General features: G+C 34.3%; 3 protein-coding genes across 3 annotated transcripts; 1 reads left to right on the top strand and 2 right to left on the bottom strand.

Moving 5' to 3' along the window:
* The first annotated feature begins 218 nt into the window (after positions 1–218).
* Positions 219–1639, top strand: LOC120632381. The gene is made up of 3 exons (XM_039902241.1): positions 219–345; positions 813–926; positions 1520–1639. The coding sequence occupies exons 1-3, from the start codon at positions 219–221 to the stop codon at positions 1615–1617; spliced, it is 339 nt and encodes a 112-aa protein (XP_039758175.1). The 3' UTR covers positions 1618–1639.
* Positions 1640–2227: 588 nt separating this feature from the next.
* Positions 2228–13874, bottom strand: LOC120631851 (ras-related protein Rab-1A). The gene is made up of 5 exons (XM_039901507.1): positions 13695–13874; positions 12967–13231; positions 9537–9668; positions 7609–7823; positions 2228–6376 (listed from the first exon to the last, which is right to left on the bottom strand). The coding sequence occupies exons 1-4, from the start codon at positions 13706–13708 to the stop codon at positions 7623–7625; spliced, it is 612 nt and encodes a 203-aa protein (XP_039757441.1). The 5' UTR covers positions 13709–13874; the 3' UTR covers positions 2228–6376; positions 7609–7622.
* A 983-nt stretch (positions 13875–14857) lies between these two features.
* On the bottom strand, positions 14858–22662 carry LOC120631967. Its single transcript, XM_039901682.1, has 7 exons — positions 22404–22662; positions 18410–22178; positions 18006–18197; positions 17507–17626; positions 16970–17227; positions 15986–16174; positions 14858–15079 (listed from the first exon to the last, which is right to left on the bottom strand). Exons 1-7 carry the CDS (start codon positions 22526–22528, stop codon positions 15002–15004), a joined length of 4731 nt encoding a protein of 1576 aa, XP_039757616.1. The 5' UTR covers positions 22529–22662; the 3' UTR covers positions 14858–15001.
* Positions 22663–23315: the final 653 nt, after the last annotated feature.

Here is a 23315-nt window from a genome sequence, read left to right as displayed (position 1 = left end):
GTATGGATTAGATATTATGCAAGTGACTCAAGAAATATATTACAGTACTTTAAAATATTTAAGTAAATGTTATCTCTGTGACAATGACCTAAAACTAATTACCGCCTGTTTAGTAAGCATAAGCATTTACTAATCTGGTTTAGATTGGAAGACCATGTATATAAGAAGAATAAAGCTCAAGATTTGTCTCATTACTTACCTTGATCTTACGTATTACAATGTATTTAACCAGAATATATTTTGGTTTATTTTTAATATTTTTTTTAAGTGCCGAATGTAAAGGATTCTTTTTTCGTTCATCTGATTCAGCAATAGGTTTGAATGCGGTTAGGAAAGCACCGAGATGTAAGTAATTATTTAAATGTACCTATGTAATTTATGTATAACATTTTTAGGTAACTTAGGTAGGTAAGCTCTACTCGTCTAATAAATTCTATGCATTATTTACTTCATAACTACCTAAGGTACCTATATATACTGGGATCAAGTGGATGGAACAAATATGTCGGCGGTGAAACTTCCAATGTGAAATGTGAACTTCCATTAGTAAAATAAAGTAAGAAAATCTAAAAAATACTTAGCATGCATTTCGTGAGTTTTTTTTAATTGTTACATGATTGGGGGTTGCTGTAAAGAACTCTGAATATCATTGTGAGTTCGTTGTGTTGATAGGTATAGTTTAGATACAAGGTGAGATCTTCGGAAACTATCCAATGACACCGATAGTCCGATACTTAGTTTGTTCCATCAGGTACTTAGTTAAGAGTTGGGGGACCAGTTAAGTTGAGACATGCTTATTTTTGTTTTAATAGGGAACATGCCGTGGCTCGGCGTGGGAGTTCGGTGTAACGGATGCCCGCCACACGGCTGTGAGGACGACGAAGCGATCATACACGGCTTCTGCTGCGGTTGCGCCTATGGACTTGGTAAGTTTAATACTTTTCCAGTATAAACCGTTTGGTTTTGGGATATAGTGGCCGGTGTCCCTATTTCCTATTCAGTATGTCTAGGATTCAAAGCATTTTAAAAGGAACCGCGTTCCATCCTAGCCCCAACTCCAGATCTAGATGGAGATCTTAAACCCAATTAGCCACGGCCGGCCTGTAGTTTGAAGAAATCTTTTTTAGTCTCTTTTATATCGGCGATGTGTCGCACCTACAATCGATTACTAATTTGATTTTGGAATTCATCCTTTTTATTACATACCTTTGTCTATTGCCAAGGAAATTTCAGTCTTCATCGTTTAGATTTTTTTTTTTTTAAATTCTATATTAATTAAAAATGGGAGTGGCGCAAAGGCCAATCGCTCTGGAAAATTGTAGATCCGGTGGTTTTCTATTACCTACTTATTCGGAGTTTGTTAGTACCTTTATGCATACATTTGTGACTGAAAACTCGCGGTGTCAAAAAAGTTACAAAATCACACAAAATGCATATCGTGCACCGAGGTTTTTACGATAGAGAATCAGGTCATAAAAGTTTCAACTATTATTAAATTGGTTATTGATATTTTTTACAGATAGGGTGCCAGTCCTCTGTCCAGACTTTCTGCAATGTCCTCTTAACTTGCACGGGCTCTGTCACGACTACGAATACATGATGAATTGTTGCTGTTAGAATCATAAATAAGTCACTCTTGTATAATAAAAAAATAAGTGTCATTAAATAAATAACATAATAATTGTGTATATGTAACTCCAATTTACCAATTTAAGGCACAGAAAGTGGGTCAAAATCCTGTTAACGGCATAGCATTTTCAGTTACCTATTCTGGAGACAGGCTGTCTGCCCAACCTTTGTCTGGTGGATGGCTTCGGCCGTGGCTAGTTCCCACCCTACCGACAAAGACTTGCCGCTAAGCGATTTCCGGTACAATGGCGTGGAAATCTGAGGGTTAAATTAATACCTCCAATTGGTTAATCCGCTATCATCTTAGACTGCATCGTCACTTAACATCAGGTGAGATTGCAATCAAGGGCCAGCATACAGTGGTGAATAAAGAAAACATAGCTTTTTAACCGGTTATTACTAGAAGGCTTTATACCAATCCAAGAAGTTATCTACGCTTAGAAGGTTTAGAGCCTACCGACATTTGTGAATATGATAAAAAAAACAACTAGTTACGTAATAAAAAAAATCAAATCACCTTAGCAACTAATTACGTACATAAATAGGGATTTTAAGTTAAAAATGTGTTAAATTAATTGATATGAAGAAAAATAAAACATCTTTTAATAGCATACTGTTTTAATTTCTAAGAAACCCTCAATACAGAATTACAGTGGGTTAGCGGATCGATTAAGTAAACTTAACATTCTTCACATAATAGTACAAAAATAACATTACAGTAAGTTAGAATTAATATTATCGAAACAATAAAATAATTTATCATTCGGCCCGATATTGTAAATAACAATGCATTATAGTTTTTGAATTCATAATACTTAATGATTTAAGTTGATGAGAAACAAAGGTTCTATTTATAAGTTGGTAATTAATTTCTCGTTTATGACTTGTAAGTACTTGCGCTAACAATAAATAATGTGCAAAACGTTCTGCCAATATCACATATAACTCACTGGATGAATATATTTTAAATTGATACTGACAATACAATAGGTTTTCATTTACCTTGGCGTATCCAACCTTATTAAAATATCAAAGGCTTAGTGCTAATTCAGTTTCACACAAATCTCTAATGGAATAGGTACGTGCAATGTAACGTATGGAAAAATATAGCAATACTTTTAGACCCGGTCTTGATATATATCGATTTCAATTTATGAATTATCAAAAGTAGTATACATTTCCGTTTGAGGTTTTTTTTGGGAATATTATTGCAAGTGAGTAAATTTCTTTAATTTGAAATTGTATATTAAATAGCAGACAGCTTAAATGTTTATAATCGTAACACTGCTCTTGTTGATAAACGTCCCGTAACGTCGCGTTAACAGTAACGCAGGTTTTTTTGTCACACTTCAACTAACCGCAACTTTCAAATGTCAGAGCGTGGCAAAATACTTTTTAGATTCTCCACGGATATTTTAAGAGGGCTACAATGTTACAATCTTTTAACAATACATTTCATACAATACCCGGCAGCTGTGTAATCATAATTGCCTTGTACATCCAAACATGAATTTTCATAATTTTAAAGTATTATTTTCACAATAATTTACATATACACAATTTTTTCACTATAGATATTTCGACCCAGCGACAGATTTACGTTAAAATATCATTATAAATGTATCTTTTATGTTAAAGAATTTACTATCATAATTGATAAATGCGTATACCTATTCCATAAACTGACAGGTTTTAATATAGTGCCATCCTTTGTCAGAAGGATGGATAGGAAAAAAGTTGAAACTAAATTAGCACGATTTCCTTAACATATCTCAAACTATGCAGCTGTACATATTGTTATTTAAAACATCGAGCGATACATATGCATATATATTTTTTTTAATTATCACATCATCAAAGTGATAGTATCATCGGTATATATTATTGAATATGTCTTTTAATTAATACTATGTTCCCGCTTGATTGTAATCGATGGCTATACGTAAGTTTACTATACATCTGTCTAATTTCACTAAGGCCAATTTGCTATATCTACAATTTTGTGTTAAAATATACACCTACGTTAAGTCTTCGAAATAAGGGATTCTAACACAAAATTTTGAACACAGCACAACCCCAGTACGCGTTTAAGATAGATATATTATAAATCAAAAACTTCAATCGAAAATATGCCCTGGCACTATGTAAATTGTTATTACCAATCAGTTTAAGATCTCTGCCGTATGACATTCATTGTATGTCTAGCTTTTTCGGCCACTGTTGACACTTATAAATGAGTGAGTTCGCACACTGTTTAGCCGATGTTAAATGAAGGTAAGGGTTTATCTACGATTTAAATCTTCGAGATAAATAACATTATATACCTATACAGAATAACACCCAGTGCAGACGAAGTTATAAAAAAAAATTAGTACCTCGGTGACGATTAAAACGAAGAAACTCAACAGAAGCTTGGACTAACAAAATTAGCCTACGCACGAAATGGACAACGTTCAGACACGGTTAAGTTCGAATTACATGTACTTACAAACATCAACAGAATTTTCCTTTTTTATAAAGTTGGCAGCGCAACTGATCTCTGATGATTTAGATTACACGCAAATCTGCTAACAATCGTCACAAACGCCTATTTTCAAATCATAATTCCCGAGCTGTTGCTGGCTACTTCTGCGTGAAGTCTAGTGATTGACACAAATATATGGACGTATCCGAGTATATATTATATCCCGTGGCCAGCACGTTAGGGTTCACCTCCGCGAGAGATAAGTCCAAGATTCGCCATGATGTTTTCGCTTGTATGGTTTTTTTGGATTCCCAGTATTTAAGACTATAAGTCAAAGTATATTGGACCTTATGACGACTGTTTTATAGACAGATATCGATTATTATTTCATAACGTTCCACCCAAATAATCCGGCTATAAGAACAACTTTCTATCAAATACTCGAAAACTATCGAAGCTTGCGAGGTTAACCATCTCGTACTAAAACTTTAAGAGCTTCAGGAATAAAAAGGCAGATCACGTCATCAGCACAAATAGATAAGCAATCAGTTGAGCTACATTTTATACGATCCCCGTAATAACTCCAAACTTATTTATTGTAAACTTAATACATTGTTATTTTTAACAGTAACTTTTTATAGTTTTCTCAAATTTTTCTTAATGATTACTTACGTAGTGAATTTTTTTCGAGTTTATTAGACTATTTGGTGGCGACTCCCAAACCGTTGATGTATTAAAAAGTAATTTTAGTAAAGTAATCAAGAGTAAGTACCGAAACACGGCAAAATCCTAAAACTTGATGAGCTTTATTAGGCTGGAAACATTTTTATTTTTAGACAAATATCGAAATATTATTCTGATAAATATTAACCATGTAGGTACCTACTAAACTTACGATTAACTCGGCATTGTAAAATCCAAAATGTTTAAAAAGAGTATATTAATATTACACTTCGACCTTAACAATTCTGGTAAAAATTGACCATGTATTAAATTTATCATCAAACTCGTATTGGATAGCCATTTTTAACTGTTCACCTCAAGAACCGATGATCTCACAAGGTTCATTAAACTAGATACAAAAACACATAACATTTCGCATATTGCGTCGCGCTCAGGTCTAGCCTGTATTTTATATTTTAGAAGACCAAGAAGTTAATTGAAGGCACTATTTGATAGCATAAAATTGGGTGGATCGTACCAGCTACGTAAGTTTATGTATGGTGTTAAACCAAAGACCTGATTTACACTTTATTAAGTGCACGCGCACTTAATAAGTGATCAGTTTACGTTAAGTGACAAATGAATAATTAAATACATATTTATTGAACACCAAAGAGTACAAAAATACAGTGATGGTCAAATGTAAACAAAGCGGAACCTTATTTACACGCTGATTTCACTAATCACTTGACACCTGACAAAGTGTAAATCACGCGTATTACACGGTCAACTAAATCCGCGTATATTGTGCATTGTTTTTTGTGATCAGAATTCCTAGTGTGAGATTTTCTAGCTAACTTTTCGATCGCGTTAACGTAAACTACGATTGTGTGGAATTCAAAAAGCGCCATCTAGTGACAATAACTGTTTCCCAGTATTGTAAGAAGATTGCGTTCTTTCTAGGCACTCTGTAACAGTATCACGGCAATAAAAACACATTATCAAATAGAACCTAAACGATTCTGGCAAATATTCAGTTCTGTTTTTGTTTAAGTGATGCCAACGAGTAAATAATCAATGGAATCAATGACTTTAAACGTTATTTGTCTGTAAAAAAATTACAAAGATATTAACATCGTTTCATACTCTATATCTCGCAAGTAGCTTTTCCTTGGCCACATATTATATAGTTTGTTCATATTAACACAGAATACAACGTCGCTTAAGATATGTCGCCGTCGACAATAATCAGTATAGACAACTTTTTTTTTTAAAGACATTTCAACTCAACTAATTTACTTTTCGGTCTCCTTGAATATTATATTGGAATTACAGCACGAAATTAACCTACGATACTCATTATATATAAACATGTATAAACATACACGCATCCATTCCACCTCGTTTTCCATTTAACTAACGATATACCGGACAGTAGCAACTTAAATGGAGTTAGCTTATGACGTAACGTTACGACGAGCAGAAGCTCGGCACTATAATATATATAATTTAACTTTATTTATAATAGGGATGCGATCATGAAACATTTTGTGGTAATTGCATTTTTATTGCCGGTTAGCGGCCAGAGTGTCGACCCACGCGCTGTCACTTGCCGCCAGCCTGTGGTAATAGGAGAAAGAAAAAATTAAATCGCCTGTCTTTTAGTTTCTAAATAGTGAAGATGGATTGAAAGTCATCATCATTATCTCAACCACAGGACGGCCACTGCTAGACCTAGGTATGCTATTTTGTAGGGATTTCCACCTTCTACGATTTTGTGCCAATTGTATCCAGGGACTCCCTGCGACTTGGCTTTTTTCGCGCGTCTGTCCATCTATTGTCTACCAACACTGAACTCACCAAATCGGGGTCTAGACTCCAGCACCGGTCCAACGGTTCTCCGGGCTATGTGCCCTGCCCTTTGTCATTTCTGCTTCGAAGCTTGTAATTTTAGAGACCACATTTAATTTTACTAATTTTCCGCATAAATAAAATTGTGTATGAATCTAATGCTAAAACCAGGTTTGAAAAGTTAAATTTTACTCTGACGTTACGGTGTATTCGATGGGGCCTTGCCGATCTTGACTGCAATCTTGGCCCAAGGATGACAAATCCCAGCACCTTGGCGTCGGTCATGATCGTCAGGAACTATAATCATCGAACAACTTGGATCCTAAGAATGTGTGCATACCACGTGTGTCGTATTTAACAGCGCCGACTTGTTGGTGTCGAAATGCTGACTATGGTGGATCTTGAGAGCAAACTAGCTAGAAACGATACCTGCAGACGACGTCACCGCAAGCCTTAGTTTTCGCCATCATCGTCAGGAACTTTAATTATCATCCAACTAGGAAATATGGATGTGCGCGTGCCGTGTGCGTCGTGTTTAACAGCAAGACGATTTGTTGGTGTCGATATTGTTACGTTGGTCGATCTCGACACTACTCGCCGGAAACGATGACCGATTACGGCAACTCCGCAAACCTATGTCTCTGCCATCAGTCGTGAACTATCATCATTGTACATCTACGATCATCCTACAACTAGCACATAAGAACGTGTGCGGCGTGTTCAGCAGCAGGAAAACTTGCCGATGTTGCCGGTGCTTAGGTCGATCTTGACAGCAAACTAGCAGGATACATTTACGATACAACTAGGAAATGTGGATGTGTGCGTGCCGTGTTCGTCGTGTTTAACAGCAGGACGACTCGTTGGTATCGATATTGTGACGTTGTTCGATCTCGACACTACTAGACGAAAACGATGACCGCAGACTGCGACTCCGCAAACCTATGTCTCTGCTATCAGTCATGAACATCTTCTACAACTAGGAAATAAGTATGTCTGCGTACCGTGTGCGTCGTGTTCAGCAGCAGGACGACTTGCCGGTGTCGATGGGGCGGCCTTGGTCGATCTTGACGGCAGGTCCGCCGGGCGCTGTGCCCGCGGACGGCGGCCCTACGCGCGCCTTAATCTCTGCCGCCATTGTCATAAACGCCTGCTCCACGTTCGTGGAGTTCTTCGCTGACGTCTCGAGGAATGGTATTCCCAGTTGCTCTGCATATTGCTGCAGGCACAACAAGTTAATTTCCATCATTGTAATAGAAAAACTGGCTATGGATAACCTGCCCCTAATTATGGTTTCCTAGTCATCATCATCATCATATCAACATATTACCAGTCCATTACAGGGCACAGGTCTCCTCCTACAATTGGCTGGCACTCTGGCAGTGCGTGGATTGGTGGTCACTTAACAATTATTCATTGTAAAGTCAACATCTCCTGAGGATGCTCCGGTTTCGGAGCGAAACGTACGTAGAGGGTACATTGCCGAGGATCTGTGGTGGTGTTGAGTATACGGATTGAAGTAATTATAAATTACACCATACAGATTATGCTGCTGTTCGCGGAGTGTATATAGCAAATTACGCTTAATTTTCATAATATATTATGGATTTCCGCAAAGTAACGCCTGCTTCTATCCAATATGGACTCTACATGCCTTTGAAAACATTATAGACGACTGTACCTTACTTGAATAAAGATATTTTTGACTTTGATTTTGACATCATCAAACTATTACCAGCCCACAAGGAAGGGGTTCTCCTCTCAGAATGAGAAGGGTCTAGGCATAGTCCACCACGCTCGCAGTGCGGATTGGTGGACTCCACACACCATTGGAAACATTATAGACAACTTTCACTTTCATGGGTTCCGACCTCGGCCCCCCGAAATTGAAACCGATGCTCTTACCACTACGCTATCATTGCTGCATTCCTGGTTTCCTATTACAAACTCAAAAATTTCAAACACCATAATGTGGTTAACAGCAAGAATAAGTAACACTAGCTTTTTACCAGCAGTCCAACAAAAACAAAACCAGGCTGGAAACTATGCTTTAGTACAATATTATCGTATAAAAATCACAAAGACAATTTCTTCCATTGCATGAGATGTTATTTACAAAGTTTATCAAGTTCAAGACCAATCTTTAAAAGTTTTGTGTTCATACAGAATGTGAAAGTTCCAGTTTTGGCATTTATCCAAAATGTACTAAACAAAGGAGATGCTGAACTTTCTTCAAAATCTTTTTATTAGATGTAAAGTAATGGTTATTTATGTTAAAGGTTCGGAGATGTTTACTTTACTAAGATGATAAAGAGGGCATTGTACTTTTCTTATCTTTTGAAATTAACATACAATCATTCAATGTGCACTCTTTGCACCTGTAAGACGGAAACACACTTTGAAGCTAGGCGACCCGATGAAACTAGACGAGTTTTGAGATAATAGTATCTAAACAAACTAACTATCTTACTTTAAATCGACTTTTTGCAATAGATGCAAATACAATTTTAATGTATTTCAATAATTTAGATAAAAGTTATTTAGATCGTTATTTCTGAACCGATTTGCGTGATTTTTTTGGGTTTCTGGTTATTACAATGAAAATTAGTAATAAACAGAGATAATTTTTGGGGCAATTTTTTCTGGTTATTACAATGAAAATTAGTAATAAACAGAGATAATTTTATGTCCTAAAGATTTTAAACTAAGATTTTCGTGGTTAATCAACATTTCTTGAATATAGTTAAACGGGTACATACCACGATAATATTTTAAGGTTTAAGAAATTTTGTGTCCATTATAAAACAATGTGTAGTTTCAAAACTTAATCGAATCAAATCAAAACTTGACTACTCTTATTTATATCGTTCTGTGACTACAGCTGAACACAAGTTAAGAAAATATTTGTATAAAAACGAACATACGAACATACCTTAGCTGTGGTATAGTCAACCACCTTCTTTGTTGTGAGGTCACACTTGTTTCCGACAAGCAGCTTGTTGACGTTGTCACACGCATAGCGATCAATCTCTTCTAGCCACTGTTTAACGTTACTGAATGAGTCCTGAGGATTATAGAAATTATTTAATTGAAAATTTTTATTTTCAAAAATATTTAGCACAAAACACAAATTTTATATTCAGACAGATATTTTTTTTTTTATCATAACATATTGTTTATGTAAGAATAGACAAACTCAAATTATTTAAAAACAAAAAAAGCCTTAATAAAAATAAAATCTAGAAAAATCTTCGAAAAAACTCCAAAAGGCATGTAGCCCAAGATGGTGGCGACATTTCCCCTTTAAATGGCTAAACTAATTAATCAATTGAAAGTATCATTCATACACTACAATACTTTATGACGACCTTCGTGGCGCAGTGTTGAGTGATGTACGGCGGTCCAAGGTTCGAATTTCTGAATTTCTGGTGGGAGGCTTCGGCCGTGGCTAGTAATCACCCTACCGACTAAGACGTGTTGACAAGCGATCAGCCGTTCTGGTACGATGCCGTGCAGAAACCGAGGCGTACGGCAGATTTAGAAAACCCATACTGATATTGCCACTAGAAAACTTTATTTTTGCTTCTCGGTTTAATATTACAGTATCACATTATCGGCCGCCATTAAGTATTTCATTTATCCAATTCATAATATCCATTTTTTCTAAAGTAACTTGAAGCTCTTGTTTTGCTTACATCACAATAATAATGTGTAGTCCCAAAGTAGACTATGGAGTAACTATACTAACAAGGAGAGAATGCTATGAAACAAGTATACTAAAAAACAATAATTGTTTTCATTTTTAGAGTACCAGCAGTTGCCCGCGACTTCGTCTGCGTTTGTTTTTGATGTGGCATTAAATTTAGTTGTAGATTAAAAAAAAATTAATGTAGTCAGTATCGCTAAGCCTTAAATGAGGGGTTTGTAGCTGTCTGCTGAGGAGTCCTGCCCTCCATCTCCAACCACAGTTTAGGCAAAATTAAACACATATTATAACCTCTATAGTACAAAAATAATTATTTAAATTGGTTTTAATTTGTCGCAGTTATGGTGTAAAATCGTCAAACACTCATCCCCTCTCCCAAAGGAACCGAGCTTAATGTCGGGATAAAAAGTATCCTATATTACTTCTAACACTTCCAAGAATATGTGTACAAAGTTTCATGAGAATCGGTTAAGTAGTTTTTGCGTGAAAGCGTAACGATAATTTTTATCATAAACTAACACAGCAAGTTCTCAAATTGGTGTATCAAGTAATTAAATTATTTAATCATATTATGATAACCATGATAGCCTTATTATAACTAACACATGTATGTATGTCAGTGTGCTCTTCATGATTCATTAACCTGTGTTACTTACAGACCTACAGATGATAATTGGGATGCTGAATGACACCAAAACTAAATTATAAGAATAGGCAACATGCCAAATCTTATAATCTACCATTTTCACAAGATAAATTTAACGGCTCAATTTAAAACCTAACTGACTACTGCCGTGTCGCCTATTTTTGAATGTTACATGTCAAAGAAATATAAACAAGCTTTTTTGAGAAATCATTTTTCAAATTAGAATGGTTACTGAGATCAGCTGATGTTCAAAATCATTCTCACCCTTTTTCTTTCTTATCATAACTGTAAATAATCATTTGATTACTTTTAAGTTTAATGTATAAATCACTTTCTTTTGTTTTTTATTTATAAAAATGCTTAGCATAAAGCATTTTTGTAAAGTAACTAAATTATAATTAATGAAATAAAAAGTTAATAAAATAATGAGTACACTTAGAAAAAAGAAAAAATGAGGCAGACATTTTGTATTTTAGTCTTACTGATTCATATCAGTTGCTTTTTAGGACCTTGAAAAGTATTCTCTGTCAATGCTATCTAATTCTTAGATGCCCCGGACATTCACTGTGTACCAACTGTCAAAACTCTGAACTACTTAAGAGGCTGATGATAAGTTTTACAGCAATTATAGATAAATCACCTCAATATGTTTTGTTTTTTATCTTTGGTATTTAATAAATAAATAAACCAACCAACTGAGTACACACAAATTGTATTAAATCCTATAACCTCACATTCCCTATGGTTAATTATCTTTAACCTGTCCTAAAATTTATTTCTCAGTACTTCTTAGTAAAATAGAAATAGAAAAGTTAATAATGTCAAAAAACCTTTTTGTAGGAAGCAATTGAACTGTTTTACATAAGAAAATTATATAAAAACAATAAGCTCATAACAAATTTCAATTAAAGTCAATTTTTCCATAATTACTGTTCTGCTGTATAACTTTATTATATGGTTTTTATTACAGGAAGTAGGAAAATGAAACCTAAAATATGCACTGCTAAATAAATGTTCTAGTTTTATTCAACCAGAAATGTATATTCTGTATGTAATCCAAATAAAATATTACCTTGAGCTGTCAACATAATAAAACAAACAAAAAACATTCTAGTGCACAAAAATATATCATATTTAAAGGTTTCTTTTGTTGTATTATTTCATGTGCAACACATCTTTTCTAATATTTTAATTAATCTCACTACTTTTAAGGACTAGTTTTGATGCAGTCTGTGTAAGAGAGTAAGCTAAACTGTTATGTTTGTGGCAAATTGGTTTCTATGCAAAATCATAGCAGATCTCTAGATCGCTTGGTGGCACACGTTTGTCATTCTGGTGGTGACTAGCCACAGCCATAGCCTCCCACCAGACCAGACTAAATACAGGAATTATATATTCCTAGATTGCCCCTGCTGAGGTTAAACCTGGGACCTCCATCATAGAGCTATATTGCACTTATATTGCGTATTACAAACCATGATGTCTAAGATCGTAGTGGGCTAATCTTTTAGGAGTATCGCAGTAATATTACACCAATACCCCTAATTTCTGCACAGTATCTTATTAAAAGGATGAAGTGCTTGTTACACTTTATCATATCGAACATCTTTTTTCAGTAGAGTTGCTAGCCAGAACTGAGAATTCCAGGACCAGACCATAAAATTATAAATTTTCAAATTACCTCTGCAGTGGATCAAAACACTAATATGATAGCTCTATTATTATTTTTATTAAATATATACCAATAATGTTTCAGTTATATATAAGACAAACATATATATTTACCCCAGCCAATACACAAATCATTATGAAATTAGATAAATTATATATAAATATATAATAATTTCTATCATAAAGCTACACCTGGGCATCAATCCAGCTAAACTTTCAAAAAATGCAGTTCCTCACGGGAAAGGATACTCTATATCTGGGCATAGGTTACTGTTTAGAGTAAAAAAAATAGATTAGATAGCATAGATTGTACTTGTACTGAGATTTAAAAGTTCATACCTGATCTGTGCAATCATAAACAATTATGATTCCATGTGCTCCTCTGTAATAAGACGAAGTGATTGTTCTGAATCTCTCTTGTCCTGCAGTGTCCCATATTTGTAACTTTATTGTCTTTCCATCTAAGTCTAAAGTCCTAATTTTAAAGTCCACACCGATTGTACTGATATAGCTTTCTGTGTAAGTGTCGTCGGCAAATCTGAGCAGGAGACAGGATTTTCCCACACCAGAGTCACCAATCAAGAGGAGTTTAAACAAGTAATCGCTGAAAACAATGACAAATATGTTAAAGCACCTGATTCAGTTACGCGTCTATGAAGTACAATTTTAATTTACTGCGATTTGATAAACACGCAAATCCGCGACCTCGGGAAAGAGGCGTATCATTGTCTTTCCAAACAAAGAAGACCAAGTAAAACTAGCTCTAAGTCGAGCCGGAACGTTTACAATTTTTTATCATACGGGCGGAAGTGTAAGCAAGAGAACTGAACACCCTTCACACAAATTTCGTGATTACGTTTCGATTTCTTTAGTACTATGAACGTAATGAGTCACCAGGTTTTTTTTAATGTGTAACAAATAAGCAGATGAAAAAATGTAAGCTCTAAAGGTTATTGCAATGTAACATCACTTAAGGAACACAGGTGTTGTGAATTCTAAAATGAACATGCTAAAATTGAAACCATATTCAGCCCATCCTTGTTGGATGTAGCACAAAAGATACTTACTATTCCGGATTCATTTTGTACTATAAATGTATTTGAAACAAAATGTTTACGTGGTGTATTATAACGAAAAGGAATACAGTTCTTTGTTTCAAATTTATTGCAGCGCAAAACACAAAAAAATTATAATATTATACGTAGAATAATGGCCGCCGACACTGAAACACCCACACTGACGTAAGTCAGAAATTCACAAATGGCAGGAGTGCCACTTGGCAAAAATAAATAACGTTCTAAAATATTTGTAAATTTTAGTGAATTTTAACTTCCTAAATAAATACTCAAAATTTATATATTTTTGATAACTCTAGCATTATATTAGTAATTCCAATGCTGTGGATTAGTATATGTATATGTTTTAATGTGAAACCAATAACATGTTATGTCTGTATCTTCATTGTTAAACATAAATTTTTGATGCATTACAAGCCGAAGAGAATATAAACACTACTTTTAACAAGAAGCTTATAATATTGACGATATATTCGAGTATTAAACATTTAAATATTATGACTATCTTTTTTAACAACAATGTCTAATTTGTATTTACGTTTACTTAAATCTTTAATATTATCTTCATTGAAATATAATCACTATGATTTATAAGCCTGTGAGTATACGACCACTTCGCTCCATTATCGGAATGGAAGAACACAAACCTAATGAGATTTATCATGGTTTTAAGCACTGTGTGTGAGTTTTACCAAGGGCATGGGTACTGGCTAGTTACCAACCTACCAAACAGCATTCCAGTATGATGCCGCGTTGAACAAACTAGGCTAGCTACCATTTTAGCCTGCATGATCACTTACCAACAGGTGAGATTGCAGTCAAGGGCTAACGTGTAGTGGAATGAAATGGAGAAATGCCTAAGTAATAATATTTATTTGGTTATGAATTCTTTGCTCTTCGATAAACTACTGAAAGGATTTTAATATTTTATCTCAATTAGGAGCTATTTTTAATATAGGCTATATTTTATTTTAGTATTAAGAAGCTTAAATGATTTTCAGTTGCCATTTTTAGGTATAAAATAGTTTATTGTTATCAAACAATTTTGTTATTAGGTTCAAGAGATAATGAAAAATTAATATTACAGGACTTAAAACAAAGAACTACTTTCATTTCCTTTGCTACTAAAAAAATATTAAAATAAAATAATTTAACCCATTTAAACTCTTTTATTACTTCATACGTCTGGTACAATAATATACACTTTCTTAATTTTAATTAAACCTATAAATTTTAATGACAAAATAACATGTAACTACAATTTAATGGTGCGTATTCTACGTAACTCGGTAGAAACTTTAAAGTATCATTTCTTGCAGTATACAAAGTGGTATTTTCCATATATACAAACTCCTGTCCTTGTAGCCCGCAATGATCTGTAACAAATATCACTGAATTATAATACAAATAGTATATGACGACTGTAGGGGAGGAAGTAAGTATTTTTATTGTCAGTTTGAAGTTTAAGATATGTTAAATGGTTGTCTACATTATCTGAATATGGCATTTAATCAGTATTATTTAATTTTTCTTATAAGTTGTTAGCCGATCGTCTTGTTAGTACTAGGCAGCAGTTGATTTGCCAAACTCCAACTCAAAACTCTATTTATTCAACAGGCCTATGTTACGGAGATGTACATATATAAGTTATGCTTCCCATATAAATATGTTGCCTGTGAAGACCACTTGGTGGTGGAAAGCAGCAAAACAGTTTAGTCCAGTGATGACCACAGTCGCGTAACAACAATAAAAAATTGCTATCGACTATGTTGAGCGTCTTTAACTTATTACGGGGTACGGACTATAGGGTATGAACTATCGGTAGTAGTCATTGTTACTTACTACCGATAGTCCATCAAGAGTTGAAGATCAAGATTGTGATGTGAAGATGATGAGATTCAAAACCAATATAGACTATTGATTTCCTGTATTTTTAACTATTAATAGTCGATCTATAGTTTTGCCACACTAGTAGTGACTACGATGCCTCGCAGTTCGATATAAAAAGTAAGAGGGGGAATAGATGTGTACCTTTATAAGATGGCACACAATCGTAGTCTTTTTCGAGTATCGAAACACTGTGAGGTCAAAGCAAAATAGACCTATTTCTTTTACGTTTAGAGTCGCTAGTTCTGTAATCCTAGTTTTTATTTTGAAATAACATTTGCTGTAGAAGAGCTTTAAAACTATGTATATAAGTTCCGTTTTACATTGACTTCAGATAGTCGAAACGAATCTTAGATTAAAAATGTACTGTATAATACTGATACTGAATATCGTACCTTGCTGCCGACCACCGCCAATGAAAGCAGCATCAGGCTGGGTCCACGGATCTGCGCAAAGGGCTCGCCCTCGCTCTCGCGGTACACGTACACGCAGCCATCGTAACAGCCTGCGAATAGAAGCCCGCCTGTCGCGCGCAGACACACCGCACCTTTACCACCGGAGTGCGTACCCGCGTGAGTGCCACTCTGGATAGACAAATATTTAAAAGTCAAAATCAAAATGTTCTTTATTCAAATGAACTTATTGATGCTTTTTGATTTTTGGAGTTTTCATTTAGGTGGAATTTTTAAGTACTGGCTTTGGCTTTGTAAGCTTTAATTTTGTTAAGTGTTCAGAGTGATTTTTCTGTTTTTCTACTAATGGATTTTTGTGTCCTTTGATTAACCTGTCTTTATTTATAGATATTGTAAGGGCGAACACGATAATCTCGACCTAAAGGGACATCTAAAAAAAAATCGACCAATTAAAACCAATTTATATTTACTCCAACAGCAAAATTATCCAAAATAACCTCAAAAACAATAAATAAATATATTACAACAATACACACATCGCCATCTAGCCCCAAAGTAAGCGTACCTTGTGTTATGGGTACTAAGAAGACTGACGAATATTTTTTATGAATAATATACATAAATACTTATAATATATAGATAAACAAACACCCAGCCACTGAAAAACTTTCATGCTCATAATACAAACATTTTCCAGTTGTGGGAATCGAACCCACGGCCTTGGACTCAGAATGCAGGATCGCTACAAATTGCGCCAATCGGCTGTCAAATAATATTATTGATATTGATAATAAATACTTCAAGGAGATTCTAAGAGTCAGTAGTTTTAATCTTCTTTTGTATAGGTGTTATTATAACATAGTAATCTATGTTTCGTGACTGTTGGTTCTTAGGCGAGCTATACATGGGCGCTAAGTAATGTCCTTTAGTACACTATAGTACCACATAAGTGGGAGAAAAACTTACTGCATAGTCAAAAACGTGTATCTGGTGACTGCTGGTACCGCAAAAGACTTTGCCATCTTCAAAAAGCAGAGAGTACACTGTCATCTTAGGCCCAACCAGAGTCCGTAACAACAGACCAGTTTGTGCGTCTTTGATAGTCACATTTTCTGACCGAGCCGCCACAAGGAGCACTTTTCGAGGTCCCTCCTTCATTGCTCGAAGCGCGAGGATAGATTGGTCCGAGAATTTTACAGAACTAACTGGTATCAGCATGTTATTCTGAAATACAATTTGTAATATTATTATTATTTATTTTATGAAACAGTATTTGATCTCCATAATATTTTTAGAAGAGTGTGAAGATCTACCAATCCTCAAACCGAGAGTGTGGAACTTTGCAAGGTTAACGCAAGAGATTTTATTGCTTAAATTAAAAACCCATGACAAATGTTCAAATGTCAGAGTGCAACAAATATTCTGTACTACTCCAATGCTATACCAGGTTTATTAATAAGGGAATAATTGTATTTTATTGATGAAAGATAAACCATTTCATACCTTACACTCAAACTGCAAGACAAATCCAGTTCTTGTACCAACAAATACTGTGTCCCATGCTCGGTCCATCGTTTGTATTGGACTTAAAACATTGCACTCTAGGCCTTTTTCCAAACCAGTCTGAAATAATTATGTATGATTAATTTATTGGCATGCAGATGTAATAGTCAAAAATTGTCAAAAAAATTTTAAACAGAAAATAATTTTTGAACAGTTTAAAATCCCTTATATTCACATAACAGATATATCTAAGTAATAAATTCCTAGCAGTATAATTATAAAAAAAGACTAGCTGTTGCCTGCGTAAATAATGGTTTTTTACAAATACCCAGGGAAACGTTTGTTTTCCTGAAACAAAATATACTCTCCATTCTTTCTACAAACTCGACGCCAAAAATCGAGTTGATTGGTTGCTTTCTTAGAACACACCTTCGCATTTATAATATTAGTTAGGATTATGATGCAAGACAAAGAAATACAGTTAACCAAGTATTCAAACCTCTAAGTCGTAATATCGTATCCTGGAATCCAAGGAACCTGTGTACACTGTGGTTCCATATTTTTCTTTAACTATGGTGATGCATGTGACAGCTAGATTTGATCCTCTCAAAGTGCTCAACAGCTGCCCATCATTATTGAAATAGTAGACATTGCCATCAAGACAAGCAGCTAGGAAATTGCTTTCCACACACTGGATAACAGAATGAAATCATTTTTATAATATACAGATTGAATAAATTTAATTTTTTAAATAAAATTTGTATCAATATTTATAACAAATTTAATACGTAAAAAAAAGAAAGAAAGTTATTGTAGGCAGATTGTTTTAAAGTCAAGCATAAAAACGTTTTGTAATATAAGAAAAGGCATGGGAAAGTTTAAAAAATTAAATACTTTATTTACCTCTAATGCAAGAACCGCATCAGCATTTCCACTGACGACAACAGAGTCGCGGCGTAAGTTTTCATCTGCTGAGTAATCATACATTTTACACTCGCCTCCCTGACCCATAGCTGGTGTAGTTGCATCTTCCATGGATGACTGACTATTATCTAAAATTATTTCTTCACAAACTGCAACATTTTCATTCTCAGTGATTTCTTCTTTGTCTTCCAAAGATTTTACTTCACAGTTATCACCAACAACAATATCTTCCGAGACATCTAACATATCAAAATGAATATCATTGTCCACAGATTCCTCAATGATGCTGACATTCTGTTCACATATGATATTCAGATTGGTTTCTATACCTTTTCGATTTCTATCAGTACTTTGCTCCTCTTCAATTATATTCAAAAACTCTACAACAGGTTCCAATGCCTGAGATAATATACGTTGTCTATATGGTGTTATATCTATTCTTTCTATAACCACAGAGCATTCTTTGATTGTGTAATGAACAGTATTTGTGGGTTTAACTATTCTACGCCTAGGGATTGACCTAATCCGAGTTGAACCTTTTTTCTTTCTTTTCGTATTTTTATTTTTCGACTTCATTTCTGGAATTTCAGAGTCATCTAACAATGTTATGTCATCTTCAATTGGCCCTTCATTGGTAATAATTTGCTCAATTAAAGATATATTTGGGGATTTTGGCTTTGATTTTTTTCTTTTTTGGACTGTTACAGGGCTCTGGGAATGAGATTCCTCATAGGGAACCTTGCGACGTCGAAATCGTTTTGATTGATTGGATTTACTGTCTTCATCTTCTTGTACGGTTTCCAATGCTATTTGTTCCAGTTCTTCTACTGGTATATTTGCAAAGTCATTAACAATTGTATCTTCAGAGAGTGAATCTTCTGTGGTTTCATTTTCACCATCTCCATTGTAAGGACTAACATTTAGAACTGTCATACCTAATGTTTGCATTGAGCTAGTTCCAGTATCTTTGCTTTCAATGGAGCTGTACAGTTTAAACTTTTCTTGTAATAAAACTTGTATCTCTAAATCAATTTCTTTCATTCTTTCAAATGCATCATTTGACTTGTTGCCAGTTTTATCTGGAATATTCACATCAGTTTGTATCGATTTAGTAGCATACTTCTTTTTAGCTTGACATGACTGTGTGCCACACTTAGATGGTGGTGTTTGTGTTTGCTTTGCATGCATTTTTCTTATGACCTGAATAGCAATATGCCTTTTCATTAACTGTTTACATAAAGGTCCCTTAAGTTTGCTTTTCTTGTTTAACTCAATGTTGGAAGTAGAACTTGGAGTAGGGGCAGTATTTCTATGTGCTTGATGAATTAAATTAGTTTTCTTTGGATTTTCATTAAACATATCTATTGGCTTTAGGATGGTTTTTGTCTCTGATTTAGTTTGGTTATCACATTGGCTAGATGTCGTTGTTGTGGCATTTGTATCACCATCATTATTAATATGGCTGTTTTCTGTAGGACTTGAGAGATGTGTTGAAGATGTGGAATCTTTTCGTTTACTATTTTTTTCAGTTGTCCTTTTTGGTGTTTCTTTTCTTTTGACATGTTTTTCTGTATAGTTTTTGTCATTTGAACCTGTCTTATTATCTTTTGGTACAAGCTTACTTTGTTCCTTTGAGAAAAATAAGTTAAATATTGGTTTTGAGGTTTCACATTTATCTGAAGATTTAGAAGCACAATCATTTACATTTATTATGATATTTTTATTAAGAATTTGTTTACTTGATTCAGATTCTGATTTTTTCCGTTTTTCCTTACGGTGTGATGGCCTTTGGTCAATTGACCGTTTTCGGGGATTAGATAATGGGGATTTAAGATTACTTGACAGATCTGTGGTATCAGTTTGTTTGGTGATTTCCTGGAATGCAGCGTCATATTGTTTGTTGGTTTTATCATTATTATGACTGGTGCTGTCCCCATTATTTTCTTCTAAAGACAAAATGTTAGAACAGCATAATGATTCTTCTTTACATTCTATAAGCGCTTCTTTAGTCTCCTGTTTGATTGACGTATTATTAATGGGTAGTGATAATTTTAAAGGTGACTGAGCCATATTAAAAATTTGTTTCTCAATATCCTTATCAATGCTTTTTAAGTTTTTATCTGGCGATAAGGGTTCTACTTTAAAAGTTTTTATGGAGTTACTGTTATATAAATCTTTATCATGTTTTGGGCTAAGTATGTCATCCTGTTCAATGAAGTCATGATCTACTGCAACATGATACTGCTTATCTAATTCAGCAAATGGATCCTCATCTTCTGAGAGCTGATCTCCATTAGAATCAAATAAATCTTGTGGAACCCCAGTTATAGTTTCATTTGGTTTATCTCCTAGTTCTCTTCCATAAAAATTGATCTCAGAGGTACCACCCTGCATAAAACTAAAACTTTTTGTTCTGTGTCTCCGATCAAAAAGATGTTTAGAATCTCCATAATGTGGTAGGTTATCTTCATATGCACCATAATTATTAGTGGTAGGTTCAACACTTTTTGGTCTCTGATAACCTGTTGGTGAAATATTATTTAGCCCAGAGTAAATATCTTCAGTAGAAAATTCCTCATGATTAAAGTTATTATTATTTTGATGCAGATTATAATTTTGATGTTCATCATGACTATTGGTAGCAATGCCATCATCACCTATATGAACATTTTGATCATATTCATTTAACTGTAATACCTTAGTTATTTCAGCCATTACAAATGGCTTAATATCTTCCAGGAATACAGTATCTTGTGGATCTAGCATACATTGCATCTGTTTCATAAATGTGTCTTCATAAATAGTATTATTATCATTTTCAATGAAATCAGTACTGGATCCACATAGGGTTTTCTCAGCAGCTGATCTTAGATGTCTATTGAAGCTGTTTTGTGATTCTGTTATCAAGCTACTTATAGCATATTCAAATTTTGTTGAAGAATTTGGATTGTCCATAAGTTTGTGAATTTTCTCCTTATCCATTTTAAACAGTTGATGTACAATTTTGCTTCTTATTTTATCACAACTTGATTTGTCAGTATGACGTTGCCTTTGATACTTTTTTCTTAGAGGTTGCTCATTTTGATTATTTCGAAAGGTACTACTTGTTTGTGACTTTTGACCATCCTCAGCTGTATCTTGACAATTCTCAAAGTTATCAGTAGTATTCTGTGGGTCACTGCGGTTTAGCAATCTTTTTCTTACTAAATCAACTGTAGCATCTACTGAACGGCTAAATGTATTAGTGCTATCAATAACTGATGTAGGATTGCAGCCATAGTGATCAGATGCAGGTGGTCTATGCCCAGTATACTCCATGGAAGCTGCAGATGGTTTGTTTGGATGACCTCTATCATGTCTGTATACATTATCTTCTTTTCCACTAGAATGATGTAATGGGTGATTTACTTCCCATGGTGAAATTAAAGGTGGTTTGTATACTTCTCTCATTTGGGGAATATGCCTTTTATCAATCTCACTCATTCTATTAGGATGAAACTGATCAATGGGTTGATCTTCATAATAATTGTTTGATGCTATGGATGTGTTTCTGTGACTATCACCTGTTTGCCTAGTCCATTGCAGTGAAGACGGTAACCGTCTCTCCCCTTGTTGATGTGGTCTCTGATAAACATTTTGGTTACTTCTAAATCTATATCTATCAGAATGAACAGATGGTGTTCGGTCAGACTTATCAGAGCGATTATTAAATCGCATTGACCTTGAACCATCGAATGGTGGCGGGAATCTGAAAACATTTAAAAACTATTTAATTACACTTTTACCATTTTTAAATTTCATAGAAAACTTGATTCTACCGAAAAATTTACTTGTTAAAGCATTATTTTAATAAAAAGATATTATAGTAATAGCTTAGGCTTGTTTTGACACTTCGAGTTAATCACTTCGGATATGGCGTGCGACAGTTTATTTTTGTTTACATTTAAGTTATAAAGTATATTTGAGTAAATACCTCGGTGTCTCTAGTATGCCATAGCTCTTTGGGGGCCTGAAATGCGGATTGCCGCCAATCCTAGGTCTAAAATGTCGCGGATTCTCACTACGCCATCCGCCAATTCCTGAATGACCTCGTCGCATTATGTCACGGTTGCTGATTACTTCATATTTTTACACATTCAAAACAATTAGGCGTACTATGAGTTGTTGTGGTTAAATTCTGATGTTTTCAGCAAATCTTCTTCCAACAAAACAAACACGATCAATTTATTTTGTATCTTCTTCTTCTTTTGATTTATGGCTTTTCGTAGTGCCAAAACAGCACAATGTAATTTTGTATCTTTGTTTGACATTACTACTGGTCTTGCTTGACATTTAAAAACAGACACAGATAATTTTTAGTAGTCACAGACGCTTGACAGCGTATTTATGCCTCAAACATGCAGACGGCATGCGGCATAGAGTATCTTCCGACACATGTGATTGATATAAATAATAGGCAACTAATTTCAAAAAAGCCGAGTATGTAAATATTTAGAATTTATTTTAGTAAAAATAATTAGTATTTTTAATTTTAAATGAACAAATAAAACTTCAAAATACTTGTATTTTTAATCTGTGGTTAACTCGCAACTTTATTCTTTTTTTCTTTGCTCCCAACTATGGAGGGTAGAGGTAAGGAGAGTCATCTTATATGGGAGAAAAGTTGAAAAAGTGTCCAGTTGTATGCGCTAAATAACAGTTCAAAAATCCTCCACAATGGCGCTGGTGGATGCACAGGGTATGGTATGAATGTAGCAATCGTAGATGAATTGAAGTATGCCGAGTTAAAAAATTTAATGTCATTATCGACTAAAGTAGTTAATTATTGAGAATTTCAACAACTTACGTTGTACAAAATATTGTGGTAAATATAACCTTACTTCCT

Source organism: Pararge aegeria, chromosome 19 (assembly GCF_905163445.1).
Source record: "Pararge aegeria chromosome 19, ilParAegt1.1, whole genome shotgun sequence".
In the NCBI taxonomy this organism is placed as follows: domain Eukaryota; kingdom Metazoa; phylum Arthropoda; class Insecta; order Lepidoptera; family Nymphalidae; genus Pararge; species Pararge aegeria.
This window is presented reverse-complemented; position numbering and strand designations above follow the sequence as displayed.

Coding starts and splice junctions, on each gene's coding strand:
- LOC120632381 (XM_039902241.1), top strand. CDS start 219: ATGTATTTAACCAGAATATATTTTGGTTTATTTTTAATATTTTTTTTA. Junction 346..812: donor GGTTAGGAAAGCACCGAGAT/GTAAGTAATTAT, acceptor TTGTTTTAATAG/GGAACATGCCGTGGCTCGGC. Junction 927..1,519: donor CGGTTGCGCCTATGGACTTG/GTAAGTTTAATA, acceptor TATTTTTTACAG/ATAGGGTGCCAGTCCTCTGT.
- LOC120631967 (XM_039901682.1), bottom strand. CDS start 22,528: ATGCGACGAGGTCATTCAGGAATTGGCGGATGGCGTAGTGAGAATCCG. Junction 18,198..18,409: donor ATGCGGTTCTTGCATTAGAG/GTAAATAAAGTA, acceptor TCTGTTATCCAG/TGTGTGGAAAGCAATTTCCT. Junction 17,627..18,005: donor TACGATATTACGACTTAGAG/GTTTGAATACTT, acceptor TAATTATTTCAG/ACTGGTTTGGAAAAAGGCCT.
- LOC120631851 (XM_039901507.1), bottom strand. Junction 9,669..12,966: donor TTTATGATTGCACAGATCAG/GTATGAACTTTT, acceptor TATAATCCTCAG/GACTCATTCAGTAACGTTAA. Junction 7,824..9,536: donor TTGACTATACCACAGCTAAG/GTATGTTCGTAT, acceptor TTGTGCCTGCAG/CAATATGCAGAGCAACTGGG.